The 14,654-nt window shown below is 50.6% G+C and overlaps 3 protein-coding genes across 4 annotated transcripts; 2 read left to right on the top strand and 1 right to left on the bottom strand.

Annotated features, from left to right (window-relative positions):
- Nucleotides 1-344: 344 nt before the first annotated feature.
- Nucleotides 345-6,588, bottom strand: PV06_00838 (uncharacterized protein; the record flags this gene model as incomplete). Its single annotated transcript, XM_016401393.1, has 9 exons — nt 345-879; nt 1,016-2,867; nt 2,919-3,013; nt 3,063-3,408; nt 3,453-5,315; nt 5,362-5,622; nt 5,673-5,755; nt 5,824-6,077; nt 6,124-6,588. 9 exons carry the CDS (start codon nt 6,586-6,588, stop codon nt 345-347), a joined length of 5,754 nt encoding a protein of 1,917 aa, XP_016268446.1.
- Nucleotides 6,589-7,575: 987 nt separating this feature from the next.
- Nucleotides 7,576-9,125, top strand: PV06_00837 (uncharacterized protein). Its single transcript, XM_016401392.1, has one exon. It carries the CDS (start codon nt 7,651-7,653, stop codon nt 9,013-9,015), a length of 1,365 nt encoding a protein of 454 aa, XP_016268445.1. The 5' UTR covers nt 7,576-7,650; the 3' UTR covers nt 9,016-9,125.
- Nucleotides 9,126-10,521: 1,396 nt separating this feature from the next.
- PV06_00836 lies at nt 10,522-14,559 on the top strand. 2 transcript variants are annotated; one of them, XM_016401391.1, is made up of 4 exons: nt 10,522-11,150; nt 11,217-11,866; nt 11,924-12,237; nt 12,289-14,559. In XM_016401391.1, the coding sequence occupies exons 2-4, from the start codon at nt 11,275-11,277 to the stop codon at nt 13,834-13,836; spliced, it is 2,454 nt and encodes an 817-aa protein (XP_016268444.1). In that variant the 5' UTR covers nt 10,522-11,150; nt 11,217-11,274; the 3' UTR covers nt 13,837-14,559. The 2 variants fall into 2 exon arrangements, with proteins under 2 accessions (XP_016268444.1, XP_016268443.1); XM_016401390.1 differs by having other exon boundaries at nt 11,924-14,559.
- Nucleotides 14,560-14,654: the final 95 nt, after the last annotated feature.

Raw genomic sequence — 14,654 nt, 5'->3', positions numbered from 1 at the left:
CAGGGTATCATTACCTACCTAGTGTGACTACCTAGACACTACGAAATACACTTGCAAATAGACATTGGGGGAGAAAACGAGGTGGAGAGAGACAGGGAGAGAGAGAGGGAGAGAGAGAGAGAGGGAGAGAGAGAGAGAGGGAGAGAGAGAGAGAGGGAGAGAGAGAGAGAGGGAGAGAGAGAGAGAGAGGAATATTGAAAGAGGTAGATAAGTAGTAAGTGGAAGTTGGTAAGAAGTATTCTGTAGTCTGTGTATATCAAAATTGTATAGTTGTCGTTGGGAGTTTGAATTGAAGAAGAAAAAAGCAATCGTCGTCATTTCATCGCCGGGTCAAGAAACTCCAATCAGGAAGAAGCCATCCAAACACCGATCCTACTGCTCCCGCCGCACACCTCGGATTTGTCACCCGCGCAGATCATGTTGCAGTCGCCCTCGCCGACCTGGCTGGCCTTGCCCCCGTTGGCCACGACGCCCAAGGTGCCGGAGCAGTAGCACTCCCGGGAGTACTCGACGCCCGCGAAGGTGTAGCCGAGGCCGGCGCACACGCCGACGCACCGTTCCTGGGTCATGGCGTCGTCGCTCGTGCTGTAACCGGACAGGGTGCGCTGGGAGCTGCTGGGGTCCGTGAAGCAGCCCCGGTAGGCGTAGCCGGGCGCCACGACGGGCTTGGGGCCCGGGGGCCTCAAGAGGGTGTCGTTGTAGACGCTCAACCGGGACCGGCCGCCGCAGGTCTGGGTGGCGTCGCCCGCGCACGGCATGGAACAGCCCGTCAGGTTCAGGGCCGTGTTGGGCGGCAGGGACGACGCACAGTAACACTCCCGGCCGTACTCGAGCCCCGCCAGAGGGAGGGATTGGGACGTGCAGAACGAGAGGCATGATCTAAATTTCCACTGTCAGATTTTGTTTTTCTTTTCGTTTTCTTTTTCCTTTTCTCTTTGGGAAATACGCCGCCCGCGGCGGACCCGTGGGATGAAAGGGACTCGGAAGGGGAAACACGGGGAGAGAGAAAACTTACTCGATCGTCATGCTAGAGTTTGTCGTGGATGCACTCGACAGTAGACGAGTGTTGGTGAGCTCGGCCGCACAACCAACATAGACATTTGGAAGAAAGGGGTTCGCGGTGGGCGAGCTCGTTGACAGAGTTGACGTCGTAGTTGATGCTGCTACGGCAGAGGTGGTCGTCATTCTCATACTCGTGGTTGAAGTGCGAATGGTCGTGCTGAATGACGACGACGACGACGACGACAACGATAGCTTAGACGATGAATTGGTGTTGACGCTGCCTTGGGATGGAGAACGGGTGAATGATGTCGATGAAGTCGAAGCAGAACCAGAAGTGCCGACGCGAGCTTGGGAAGTTTGACTTGACATTGAGCTGAACGGAACCGAGGTGGTACTCGTTGTGGTTGAACTCGTGCTCGTCGAAATCCGAGCCACAAAGACAGTACTGAAGCCGGAGCTGGCCGATGATGTTGTTGACGGCGCCGTGGTAGGTTTCGATGCGGTCGATGTCGTGTAAACGCTCAGACTTGAGGCGGAAGCAGTGCTTGATCCTGAAGTGGTACGCCCGGAGCTTGTTGAAGAGGCATACGCGTTTGACCCACTGGAAGAGACAGAGGCGGAAGATCCTGAAGGGGATGTGTTCATCGTCGGACTGTTAGATAACATTCCGGAAGCACTGCTTGTTGATATACCGCTTGAAGAGGACGATGATGTCCGTGAAGCAATCGTCGGTGTTGACGACGAAATACCCGCGGTAGGAGTAAGGCTGGCATTGGTGCTCGAGGCGGATCGGACTGATGATGTCGAGGGGTTTGAAACTGCAGTGCTCGTCAACATCCGAGTCGACGTGGGCGAAGACATGCTTGAAAAATACAACATCGACATGGCGCTGACAGAACTGGTTGAGATGGTCGAGGAGCTTGTGACACTAATGAACCTGGCGAAACTTGACGAATTAGTTACCTTGATTGTGCTCGAAGACAGTGATGCTGCAGTAGTCAATGCTGAGGTTGTTGTGGAGTTGACGTTCTGACTTGTGCTAACCGACGCCGATGTTGACGTCGATGTCAATGTGCTACTCGTGCTTGACGTGGAGATGCTCGAGCTCGAGGATGCTACGACGAGCTTGTACAGACTCAAGCCATTGGGTCCGCCACAAATAGTTGACGAGTTTCCACCACAAGTCATGGAACATCGTTGATCGGTAGCCGTCACTGATCCTGTGTTCAAGGTATTTCCGCAGTAGCACTCTCGACTATACTCGACACCAAAGTATGTGTAGCCGGTACAGTTGCCGGCACAGTACTGTATTGTCATGTCATTTGATGCAGTGGCGAATCCAGATAAGGCGCGACCATTGCTGCCTTCGGTATGACAGTCGACATATTGGTACTGACCAGTACTTGGCACTGTGACTGGCCCGGTCAGTTGGGAAGGACTAGTTGTCGTTGAAGTCCATTTGGTATTGTTGTACAGGGTCAAGCCGCCGGGGCCGCCGCAGAGCAGAGTAGAGTTGCCTGCACAAGGCATGTTGCAACGACCATCTGTCGCAGGCACACTCCCCGCTGCCAATGAGTTCCCGCAGTAACATTCACGTCCATACTCAACTCCAAAATATCGGTACTGCGTGCAATTACTGGCACAAGTTTGAATGGTAAAACTGTTGTCTGCTAGGGCAACACTGCTAAGTGCTCGGCCCGCAGTCGCCTCGGTATAGCAAGATACGTAGCTGAAGTTTCCAACTGTCGGCGGGACCGCGAGACCTGTTGGTTGGGTGGGATTGTTGCCTCCGCCATTTGCAGATGTCGGCGTCGACGGGGGAAGAGTGCCATTGCCATATCTGTACAGATTAAGTCGACTTGGACCTGGCTTTGGTTCAGCTTCTTGGCTGCGAATAGAATGGGCTCTTGACTTACCTCCACAAAGCTCTGTCTGGTTGTTATTGCAAGTCATGGCACAGTCAGACGTGGGAGCGCTAACAGCACCAACAGACAATGTGTTTCCACAGAAGCTGCCTTGGTGTCAGCGATGGATTTATGGAGATCATGAGTAACACTCACCATTGGCCTCCGTATTCCACTCCAGCATACGAATATCCCTGACAAGCTTGGATACAACCGGCCACCGTATTGTTCGAGTTGGGCTGCACATTTAAAGCACGAGTTTGAGATCCTTCGGTGTAGCAACCTAGACTGTTGAACCCGAGTAAACCAGGGTTGATGTACGGACCAGGTGTGTCCGTGGTGTTGCCGTTCCAGCGAGTGATATCTCCAAACAATGATATGAAGGAGCCAGTTCCGTCGAGTCCATTGCCACCGCACACTTCATTGACGTTTCCAGTGCACGGAAAATTGCAATTTGCATCATCGACAACTTGCTTGGGCCGATTGTAGCCGCACCAGCATTCTGCGAGGCCTCAGTTACAGCGACGGAATGCACGGTAAACGTACCTTGAGTGTATTGAGTGCCAGCAAAAATATAACCGGCGGCCGAGCATTGTTGTATGCATTGCTCGTTAGTGTTGAGAGACCCACTGTAAATATTGGTTTGGAGCTGTCTTCCAGGATTATTTTCCTTGAAGCACCCAGCATATCTGTACATACCTTGTTGCGTGACGGCATTGAGGGGTGGTGCTTGTTCGGCGACTGCATTGCAAGAGAATTGGATGAATTGTTTGCCGAACGAAGGATCATTGAGGTTCATGGTCCATTGGGCAGTGCCATTGTAGGGGTCGACATTGATCTGGCTCTTTGGCACTGAACAATATAATGTCGCGGTCTGATTTTGTCCAGCGTAGACCAGTGTGCCTTCAGCAAGATCGACATTATTGTTGCTTCCAATAAGACCAGAAAGTCCGAAGGGAGGTTTACTGACTGTCACAGAAATGGGAGCTGCATTCGCTGTACCATTGTTCGAAAGTCGCAACTTCAGGTATCGGGTTGTATTTTCTGTAACATTCCCGAAACTGAAAGGTGTGCCGTTCCGATATTGGATCCATCCTCCACCAGGAGTTTGGAATTCGAGGACAGCTTTTGGCTGGTCTGAGCCAGCGGCAAGTACATCAAATACCTGGGAGCCTCCGTTACTCTGTACTTTGACGAACACAGCATAATTGCCGCTGACTGAGGGATTGAAATTGATAGGAATCGTCACAGCACTGTTTGCAGCCACTGAGGATGGCATATTGTAGAAGGTGAATGCCGACACAACAGCTGCAGCTTGGGTTCCATTCGGGGTGATCCATGGTCCCGTCTCGCCTACCACAGAATAAGCAATGCCAGTGACGCTGAGTTGACCATTCCCGAGGTTACTGATAATAACCGACTGATTCACGCCTCCCACCACCTGGCCTGTAATGACGCCGTTCCAGGATACAGTATTCGGAGTAATCATCAGCAGTGGTGCTTGACTTTGGCCCGTGCCCTTTAGATTGACTGGAGTGTTGGTGCTGAAGCCTGCTGCCTGCTGTGTTGTGTTGAGGATGACCGACGAAGAGAGTGGACCGACGGTCTGAGGGGTGAAGGTTGCCTGGAATGAGAAATTTTTTCCTTGATTTACAGCGAAGGGAAGGGCGGGCAGTCCGGCGAATGCAAAATTCGGATTGCCTGACAGAGTTGCTGCTGTGACTGTGAGCCCAGTGTTGGCCTGACATTGGATCAGCATAGGCGAGCTCGTGGTGTTGAGATTTGTAGTGTTAAACTGGGGGCTGGTACAGGTCAGTGCCAGATTGACGGGGGCGCCATAGGCATAAAGATATCCAAGAGTCGTTCCCTGGTAGACGATACCGTCTCCAAAGACTGGACGAGTGAATTTCGTCGTCCCTGGAGTGACAAAGGAGTTGATTTCCTTGAGGAGGCCATTTTCTGGAACTGCATTGTATATTCGAAGATTTGAGCCTTCGACATCAGATGTCCAGACCAGCCCAGTTCCAGGTTGATCATTCAAAGATGTGACAGTACCATGACCGACTCCGAGGATATAAGCATTCTTTTCGGGAGAATCGGCTATTTTGTTGAAGTATGGGACCCCGTTGTCACAAGAAAATTTGAAGACATGTGTCTGGTACTGGATGACATTGATGTAGATATACCCTCCTTCCAGAGGATAAACACCTGCCCCAGCGTAGACCGAGTTTTCATTCTGATAAACCTGGATTACATTGTCGAGCTTGTTTGGCCCGTTCTGATAACCTCCAAGGTTGTCAAGATCAAGCCAGTACGTCTTACCACTCTTGCCAGTCACCACACCCATTCTTGTGATGTTACCACAGGAAAATTGGCTAGGAAGAAGTTCCAGAGGGGATGTGCCAAGGTCTAGACATGTTAGTCAAATACCTTCATAGCTGTCCGTAGTTTTCACCTTTGTCTGCACCGTCCAATTGAACCTTCTCCCACGGCATGAAGAAGTCAACTATTGTCAAGGAACCGTCACTGTTGATCGACATGTGGACGGCGGCTTCTTCAAGCGCAGTTGGAGGGTTTCGTCCATTTACCGGCACGCCATTCAGCTGAGACGCATACCCATTGCCAGACGCGAAGAACATTGAGCCTTTGTCATCGCTTGCAATACCACCTCCAGACATCCAAACTCCAGCACCAGGAACATCGGGCCCAACACCGGCTATAATTGTCAATCTCAAGGGGTCCATACAATGAGCAAGCGCAACTCACCGCCCTCAGTCGCGAATCTTTCCACAAGCTGGCCCGTCTGTTTGTGCCAGCCCACTATCCAGCCAGTAAAATTCCATTGAACACTATCAGATAGATTATTTTCTCAGACGAAATCGTAGATTCTGATGGAGTTCGGAAAAATTGAACTTACCAGTGACTAGCAAACCCAGCGTAGACATAATCACCAGTGTGGAGAAGACCAGGGCGTTGATGATGAATCCCACCGTTAAAAGATCGCACAGGATTGTTGCTGGCAACCATGCCTTCGAGATTCACTGGAAAGTTTGGTCGTTCGCTCAGGTCCACGGTGCTAATAGCATGTATGTAATAGCGACCGTTCGGGCGGCCAGTTGGACCATTGAGGGTCTGGTCAATGTATGTCTTTGCTGTGAAATACCAGGTGTCCTTGTGCGGTTAGCATCTTCGTCGGACGATCAATAGCCATACATACTGTATCTGGATCGATCACGCCCGTCGCAGTGACTCCAACGGTAGGATTGATATCGACACATCCATTCAGATCGCTAACCAGGAAGGGACGGTGGATATTCCGAGAAGCAACAATAACGCCAGTTTTCGCATTGATCTTGTAGACATTGTTCTGAGTTGTTGCAATGTAGACATATTGCACGCCATCAGAGCCAGTATAAACCAGGGGTTGCGAGAATATCTGTTCAGGCACATTTTGGCCATTGATCAAGTATGTTCCGGGTAATTGAGTCTTGTAGAGCAAACCGAATTGAGCGCTTCCAACAATCGCCGGGTCCATGTTGTGGTTGTTCTGATAGCCAGTCCTGTCATTAGCACCACCCCAAGTGATTGTGTCGGTGCTCGCGAGGCCGTAGACATTGCTGACAAAAAAGAAATTGGAGAAAAAGAGGACGGAAAGGAGAGACTGAATGAGTGTATAATGCATGATGCTAAACGAATGTGGTGTCGACAAAGCGACTCGTATTGATGCCCAAGAAAACAACAAGAAGGAAAGAACTTGTGCCACGACCCATGAACAGAGAAGGATTCAGGCACGAATAAATAGTTCACAAGGGGTTGTTGCGATCACCTTTCCCACGCATTGAGAGCGCAGACGTCGTAAGCCAGATCGATGGCGCGTCACCAGAGCTGACTTCAACCTGTAACGAAGTCCTAGTTCGTGATTCATGCCGCATCAGGCATTGAAAGACACGAATACGGGATATGAGAGCCAATTATGAGCACTGGTCTCAAGCCTCGCAAGGAAGAGGAGAACAACTGTCTGGCCCTACCTCTGTTTTTTTTCTGGCCGCAGCTGGACGCGTTCTGCATGGGATTAGCTCACCCAAGAAGATTGGGTTGAATCAACGCCAGTCGTCATTGGGATGTCGCCGGGAAGATCAACCGTTCCAGGCGTGTCTACCAGTAGAGAAACTCCAACATGGTAGAGGGCGACGCTGGGGCACGAAGTTTGGCGAGAAACATCTATCGATTCTTGAAAAGACAGCTGGAACAACGCGTAAGTGCAATGCGTGTCGAAGGCCAGAATTTAGAAGGATGCCGGTCGTATTTCAAATGAACCTGCAGCTTGAGCAAGATATATTGTATTGCATCCAGATGTAGCACAAAATCGCCCCAGAAAGCTAAGGTTGCTGAGGCACCTTTCAGAATCTGGAATATTGGCAGATTTGAGGCGCGAAAAGCTCGACAATAAATGCCACATCTTCAAAAGAACTTCACGCAAGAAAGTGTGCGATTGATAAATCCGAAATGTTCTTCATTTGTAAAACAATGACTTTCGAGAGTTGTTCGAGAATCCTGTCAACAAGTGCCCTGAAGAGATGGCGTTTGCTCATCCAATGCCTCGCAGTAGCAACGACCTCAACTTCTTACGATTTGCGCCAAAGCGCAAATCCGCCGGTCTGCATTTGCACGAGTGCTCCAGGACATCCTATGCTTGTTTGGCCATCTCTGAAGTCTTGTTCTGTAATATTATCTGTTTTCGTCGATGCTGCATGGTATTCGTGCGGTGAAGCGTAGGTTTGCACCATGTTTGCCGACGAAAACAACAGCCGCGCGACGGCGCAGCCTCCTCACATTGGCGATTGAATCCTCCTGCGACGATACCTGCGTCTCAATCCTCTCCAAATCTACGACTCGCATCCAGCCTGAGTCTGTCCAAGTACGGCTACTCTTCAATGAGAAGATTACGCTTCGGAACACTGGCAAGGGTGGCATATGGCCTCCAGAGGCCTTGAACAGCCACCAACTGAACCTTGCCAAATTGATCGAAACTTCTCTTCCCTTCCTCCCTGGATCCGATCAGTCTTTGCCAGTGCAAAAGCGACTTTGGCTCCGAGATGGACAAATTAAAGAGAAACCTGATTTCGTTTCCGTCACACGAGGCCCCGGGATGAACCAGAACCTGGCTGTTGGCCTCAATACTGCCAAAGGACTTGCTACCGCATGGCAAGTACCATTGCTAGGAGTCCATCACATGCAAGCGCATGCCCTCACCCCCAGGCTTGCCACTGCCATAAAAGGAGCTGGCCAGGACTCTTCACAGCCAGAATTCCCCTTTTTAACACTTTTGGTCAGTGGCGGACATACCATGCTTCTACATTCGAAAAGCTTGCTCGAGCACGAGATTCTCGCATCGACTTCCGATACAGCTATCGGGGATGAGTTGGACAAGTGTGGGCGCATGTTGTTACCTGCAGAAATTCAGCACAATACGCCTGACACCAGCTTTGGTAAATATCTCTCAGCCTATGCCTTTAAAAGTTCAGCAGAGTTCAACTCCTGGAGCGTGCCCCAAAATCGACAGGACGAAATCATTCGGCCACAGAATAGCTTTGGGTGGAGCATCATGACTCCTATGGCCAAGAACAGAGAGTTATGCTTTAGCTTCTCGGGCATTTCAAGCCAGATAAAACGAATTGTGTCTGACCGTCACTGTGATACAAGTGATGAGGAGAGGACTTTGTTGGCTCGAGCTGCTCTAGGTACCGCATTCGAGCATCTAGGTTCTCGAACCATTATCGCGCTTGAACAGCTTCGAGATCAGGGGCTACATATTCCGACGCTGGTGGTAAGCGGAGGAGTCGCTGCGAACGACTTCTTGCGCTACTATCTCCGCCAGATGCTTGACGTGCGATCATTTCACAAGGTGAATTTGGTGTTCCCGCCGGTCGAGCTCTGCACGGATAACGCTGCAATGATTGCTTGGACAGGTGTGGAGATGTTTGAAGCTGGGTACAGGACAGATCTCGGGTGTGGCCCTCTTCGGAAATGGAGCATGGATGGACAAAGTGAGGATGGTGGCATTCTGGGAGCAGGAGCTTGGATCCTACAGAACCCTCGGCATGTGTAATAAATTCCATTCTTGCGTAAGCAGATACATAGGTGCAATGGAAAGCACCGAGTGCACAGTCAACAAGTGTGCGTTTCCTACTCCGTATATGGAGAACAATAACAAGGAACAAACTTCCAGCCTCAGTACGAACGGAGAACAGTACACGCCATGTTCCCACGAAGCGTAGGCGTGTCGTACCGGGGAATGCACCAAGGAGTGCGAGAGGCGTATTTGATTGGCTGTGAATACGAGATACTTCTTGAATATAAAGGTCACAATGCTGGGTCACGCCCGAGAATAGGAGAGGACCGGCTAAGGTCCGAATCATGACATGATGTTCGACTTCCTCGTCTCGCGCATGATACGAGTGCATAGAGCGCGCTTTGATTTCCATCCGAAAAGTTGCACAAGGGGAATTCATGAGGCGGTGCACAAAAATACGTGCTCCAGTGGGTGCCGGGATGGATGCAGTATGAGGCTTTTCCGTGCGGTACCTAGATGGTGGAGGTCGTGCCACGGGAAGCATGGCAAATGGCTCTCTCCACACGTATCGTCGACTCATCTGGGTTACCAATAGGCGTCCTACGACATAGAACCGAGCATGGTATTTTGGTCAACGTTTGCCACTCTGGCCTCTTCCTGCATGCACTGGTCATCTGTCGAGCAAGTTCTCAAGCAAGCTTTCTAACTTCCTGACCGGTGACACGGGAGAACAAGGGCTAGAAACCCGCGATTGGTCAATAAACGGCTGCAGGAACATCAGGCGTGCCCTCGGTTTCGTACCTCAATGCATGTACTCTGTACAGTAGGTGGGTCTAGAGACAAATCCATGTCGCAGTATCGTAATAATGGTAGTCGTACCGTACAAAATCGTCAAGACACAAACAAGTCGGCTGAGAAGATGTAGTGAGCACCATGGCTGGGCGCATTGCATGTTCTCTCATCAATGGCCTCTGTTATAATATTGAACAAGAATAGTCTCAACTCTCCAGACCGTCGGACTGAATTTTGCCCGAGCCCGCTTTCACGTGACTGGCGAATGCGATTGCCTAGACCTGAAAGAGGCAAGCTTGTAGGTAAGGCTGATTCGTTTCCACCAAAGCAGCAGTGACGCTGCTTGTTAATACGCCGCAGGGTCCTGTATCATCTTGTAAGCAGTAGTCTGAGACCTCCGATATGTGTCGTCGCCGTATTTCGTATACAGGACAGGACGGGTGCAAACTTCGACATGGGCCAGCCGGACGTCGCGTGATCAGCGGTGAATTCACAGTTGGTAGAAGGACGGACTGCAAGGATTGATGCAAAGTAGAACAACTAGAACCAGGAACAGGAAGAGAATGGACGAGTCGTGAAGCAGAGATATCTTTCAACGGAGTTTGGAAATGGTCCAGGTTGTTACGGCCGATGTGGTTCGGTCTTTTTGCTGGCTGCGCCTCGATATCCGTAGCATTCGGCGCTCTTCCACTGACACGAAGCCTTGCTAATACTGGCTCACGACTAGTGCCTTGGCGAGAACAGGCAACACTCGCTTCAAGTGCCATCATCAGCACGTCCAGTCATCCAAATCACCATTCACTCTCTCCCTTCACACTCTTTCAACTCTCCCTCCCTCTCGTCCACCCAATTCGCAATCCCGGCACCACGGTCCAGATTTGCAGAAACACCTGGATTGTCGCCACGCTGGCCTCAGGTGTTTCTCTGCCATCCGTGGCCACATCACACTTGCAACTTCAACCTCACCTATACCTTTTCCACCGACGTCTTCCAAACGGGGTAAACGCCTGCTTCAACTGCCTTCTGAACACTTGTGCACTTGACCTTCACGTCGAAGCAGCCTATCAACCTTCCTAACAACATCAGGGTTCACGCTTTCGGCCCGTCGACACAGCCCACAGACGCTCCTCCTTCCCCGCCGCTATCGACTTGCATCCTCTACGGATGCCACAACGACACCTTTCTGCCATCCAAACACTGCTCGTTGAACCAGAAAAACAGAAAAGCTTCGGAGGCCACAATCAGGATTAATATTGAACCAAACTACTCCACGGATTATCCACACTGGAGTCTCAGACACGAAACAGCATATTGTGAGTACAGTCGACATCTGGTTTTGTACATCTTAGCTTTTGGGGTTTCCATATCTACTGGAACGGGTGAGTCATAAGCCACTGGGTTTTATTTGTTCTCGACCAATCGACCGCGTTCTAAGTCGTTAGCAGCATCGTGCGTGTCATCTGCTTGCTTCCCCCGGCTGGTCCCAGAGTTCATATATCCACCATGGCCTCCACCACCATGCCACCACCTCCCACTCCCTTCGCTCATCGACGAACCCATCGACTCATAAACAAGAGCCATCCTTTGTCACCTCCTGCATCACCCGAGTCACCAGAATGCATTCTGCGTAAAATGTCCCTGGCTAAAGGCGCTACTTTTCACTGCTCATCTTCTCCCTCAAAGGACGATGATCCAGTCTTGAGCGTTCCTCACTTGACCCGCCGCTCTCCGACATGCTCGCAGTCTACTCTGACTAGCTGGCTATCCGAGAAGGAAGACGTCGCAAAGTCTATCGCTGACTTTGAGGAGACCTTTTCGGGCGCTCGTGGAAAACGATCTGCGGCCAGGCGCAGCTCCTCTCAGAACTTTGATCATCAGGTCTGGGTGCGACGTGCCGCTCTACCATCCGACGAAGGTTTGGGCACATCCGTTAGCCCCGCCAGTGACAAGGGTCTGTCTAGGTCCTTTGAAAGAGCTTTGGACTTGTTGTCGAACAGGGATAGTGGGTTGGGGTCTTCGATCAAGAGTGACTCAGCCGAGCGAGTTGTGGGACACACCTCTGAAGAAGACGGTCTTGTTCAAGACTTGATTCAAGGTTGGATTGCCCGCTGTGTTGTTATGTGTGAAGACGTTGTTAACCGAACTGCCGCAGAAGCTGACTCTTCAGAAACGACCTCCCGCCGCCTCAGGCATCGGGGCGATCCTTCAACCTCTAGATCCTCCAACGCTACTCCTCCTTCTGCCGTCACCGAAAGTGTCGCACCTCGCCTTTCCAGACCGAACCTCCGTCATCCACCTCTCACTGTCTCCGCCCGCAATAAACTCAAGAAACATATAATCTCGCCCATTCTCGAGGAGACTCGCTTTGAGAACTTTCATCCTTTTGTTACCGCCCTTGGATCCAAGGCTAACAAGAACATTAAATGCTTGCGTGATCTGGAACAGAGCCTCATCTTCCAGCCGCTGGTAAGCACATTGATCGACCAAGATCTCTCAGAGACTGACGCTGCCCACAAGACCTTTGCCATCTCGAGGCATCTTTACCGCGCCTTCGGCGAGTTTACTATCCAGCTCGTCGTCGACGCTTATCAACATCTCTCTGAATCAGAACAACGACGTGCCTCTGACCGACCTTACGACAACGGTTACTTCCTTGACTTGGTCCAGCAAGTAAACCAACTCGCCTCTCACATCGGATCCTCCAGCCGCGACCCGCAGTCTGAAGGTGCGGAGGACAACGACGAGATGTCTTACTCCATCGATGACAATGTCACCTTGGAGGGTGGCCTCGGTGAGACTGGCAACTATGCCGAGCTTGTTCGTTGGAAGAATGGCAAGCCTCTTTCTCTACGTACTGGTGAACTCTATGAACCAAGTCCAGGGATCAAGAGGCAGAGCAGCAGTGCTCACGATGAAGACGTTGAACGCTCTATGGCTCGCAGAAAGAAGGGTTATATCCCTGAAATTGTCGAGATGAAGTGTTCGGACCCGACTTGCGACAAGGTCTTCACCCGAAAGTGTGACCTGGCTAAGCATGAGAAGACTCATTCTCGTCCTTTCAAATGTCCTGAGGAAGGCTGTAAATACCACGAAATGGGTCTTCCAACCGAGAAGGAACGTGAGCGCCATTGGAATGACAAGCATTCCAAGAACCCTCAGTTCTACAAGTGCGACTACTGCGAATTCCGCACCAAACGCGAGAGTAATTGCAAACAACACATGGAGAAGAAGCATGGCTGGCATTACGAACGTGCGAAGGGCAAAGATAAGGCCGCAATCGGCTCCGGCAAGATGACGCCCGCACAAACTCCTCAGACTCCAAGCATGGACTACTCTGCTAGCCCTGCCATCTCGACCAGTCTCCACAGCCACTGGGATGATGCGAGCTCTATCTCTGGTAGCATTGCTGGTAGCGCTGTAATCACTCCCTATGAGCAGCCGCTGAATAACTTTGATACTTATCAACCTGCTCCCGTGAGCTACTCGAACCCGATTTTCCCCAGGAACTCTTCGTCAATGTCGTACAATCAACGGGTTGATGATTTCGACTTTAACAATGCCCCATTCAACAGCACCTTCCAGCCGGCTCAGGCTTACATTTCTCCCACCACGACGACTCCCATGAGTGCAGTCAACATGATGGGCACGCCGATTACCCCAGCATACAGCAACATCACCGAGCCATCCCCCTACGACACCTCGATGGATCTTATGATGGATTGCACCAACCCAACTGTTTTCAACGAAGGTCTTCCCACTCCAAGCTCCTTCTTGGTCCCTCAGTCTCGCAACCCATCAATCTCCGAGCACTCTCCCATGGTTGCAGGACCATCTGGCCAGCCCTTTGGTAAGGCTCCAATGATGGGTCAGGACTTTGACTTCCCCGTCGAGGACTTTTCTCTTTTCGGTGGTCAAGACAGCAATGCGTTTTCAAACCCGGCTGCTGCGAGTGCGACTCTCTTTCCCGGTGGTCCAGAGGCTTTCGCCGCCCTGGACAACGACCCCATGTTCGACGAGTCCTACAATGACGACGAGCTTTTCGACTGGGATATGACGAATAATTAGAATGTTCATTATTGGCAGGTAGGCCAAGGTCTCTTGAGGTCACAGACGACCTGTTAGATTATGCGAAGAAAGCTTCGCTGACGATGTGTATGATTGTTTGGATGGACGGTTTATTTTCTCGGTTGCTTTTCATTTCACTACTCCACCCGTCTCACCCTGAAAACCCGAGAAAAAGATGGAGGTGTCGAGACCAAAATTGAAGAAGAAGCGACGCACTCTAAGCGACGATGTGACGAATAATTTTATGGACTTTCAATTCTCGGGATGAACAGGAATTGGGCTTGGATTCAGATTGACCTATGAGATGGGCACCTCAAACAGGTTAGAACACGAGTATGAGAGAGGTCTCTGGATAGCCATTCACAGAGACAGGGTTTCTATTCCTACTTGCCCGTATTCCTCATTATTCTTTGACAACACTATTGTTCACGGCGATGGGGAGAATGGAAATTGGATTTCGCATAGGACCATGCTACAACCGCAATACCAGTATCATCTCTATCCTCATCTCTATCCTCATCTCCATCCTCTCCTACTGAAAAAGCTGTTTCCAAGAAATTACTTTCCAAGAATGTGTCTCCGTTGTGAAAATATTCTGATTTTATAGAAATCTGCCCTCAATTGTAGCCTGTTAAGAAAAGAGTGCCGAGGACGTTTTGGATATTTGTACCCCCGTTTTGTTTAAAACCCCGTAGATCATATCTCTCCCTCAGATGTCCCACCGTAGTAGTAGTAGTAGTAGTAGTAGTAGTAGTAGTAGTAGTAGTAGTAGTAGTAGTAGTAGTAGTAGTAGTAGTAGTAGTAGTAGTAGTAGTAGT

The sequence above is a fragment of the Exophiala oligosperma genome (assembly GCF_000835515.1).
Source record: "Exophiala oligosperma strain CBS 72588 unplaced genomic scaffold supercont1.1, whole genome shotgun sequence".
NCBI lineage: Eukaryota > Fungi > Ascomycota > Eurotiomycetes > Chaetothyriales > Herpotrichiellaceae > Exophiala > Exophiala oligosperma.
Note: the sequence above shows the minus strand (reverse complement) of the source record. Positions and strands in the feature narration are given on the sequence as shown.

What these genes read in the sequence shown, in the direction of transcription:
- PV06_00837 (XM_016401392.1), top strand. Translation starts at nt 7,651, where the DNA reads ATGCTGCATGGTATTCGTGCGGTGAAGCGTAGGTTTGCACCATGTTTG.
- PV06_00836 (XM_016401390.1), top strand. Translation starts at nt 11,275, where the DNA reads ATGGCCTCCACCACCATGCCACCACCTCCCACTCCCTTCGCTCATCGA. An exon ending in TGTTCAAGACTTGATTCAAG is followed by an intron (nt 11,867 to 11,923) that starts GTTGGATTGCCC and finishes GAACTGCCGCAG; the next exon opens with AAGCTGACTCTTCAGAAACG.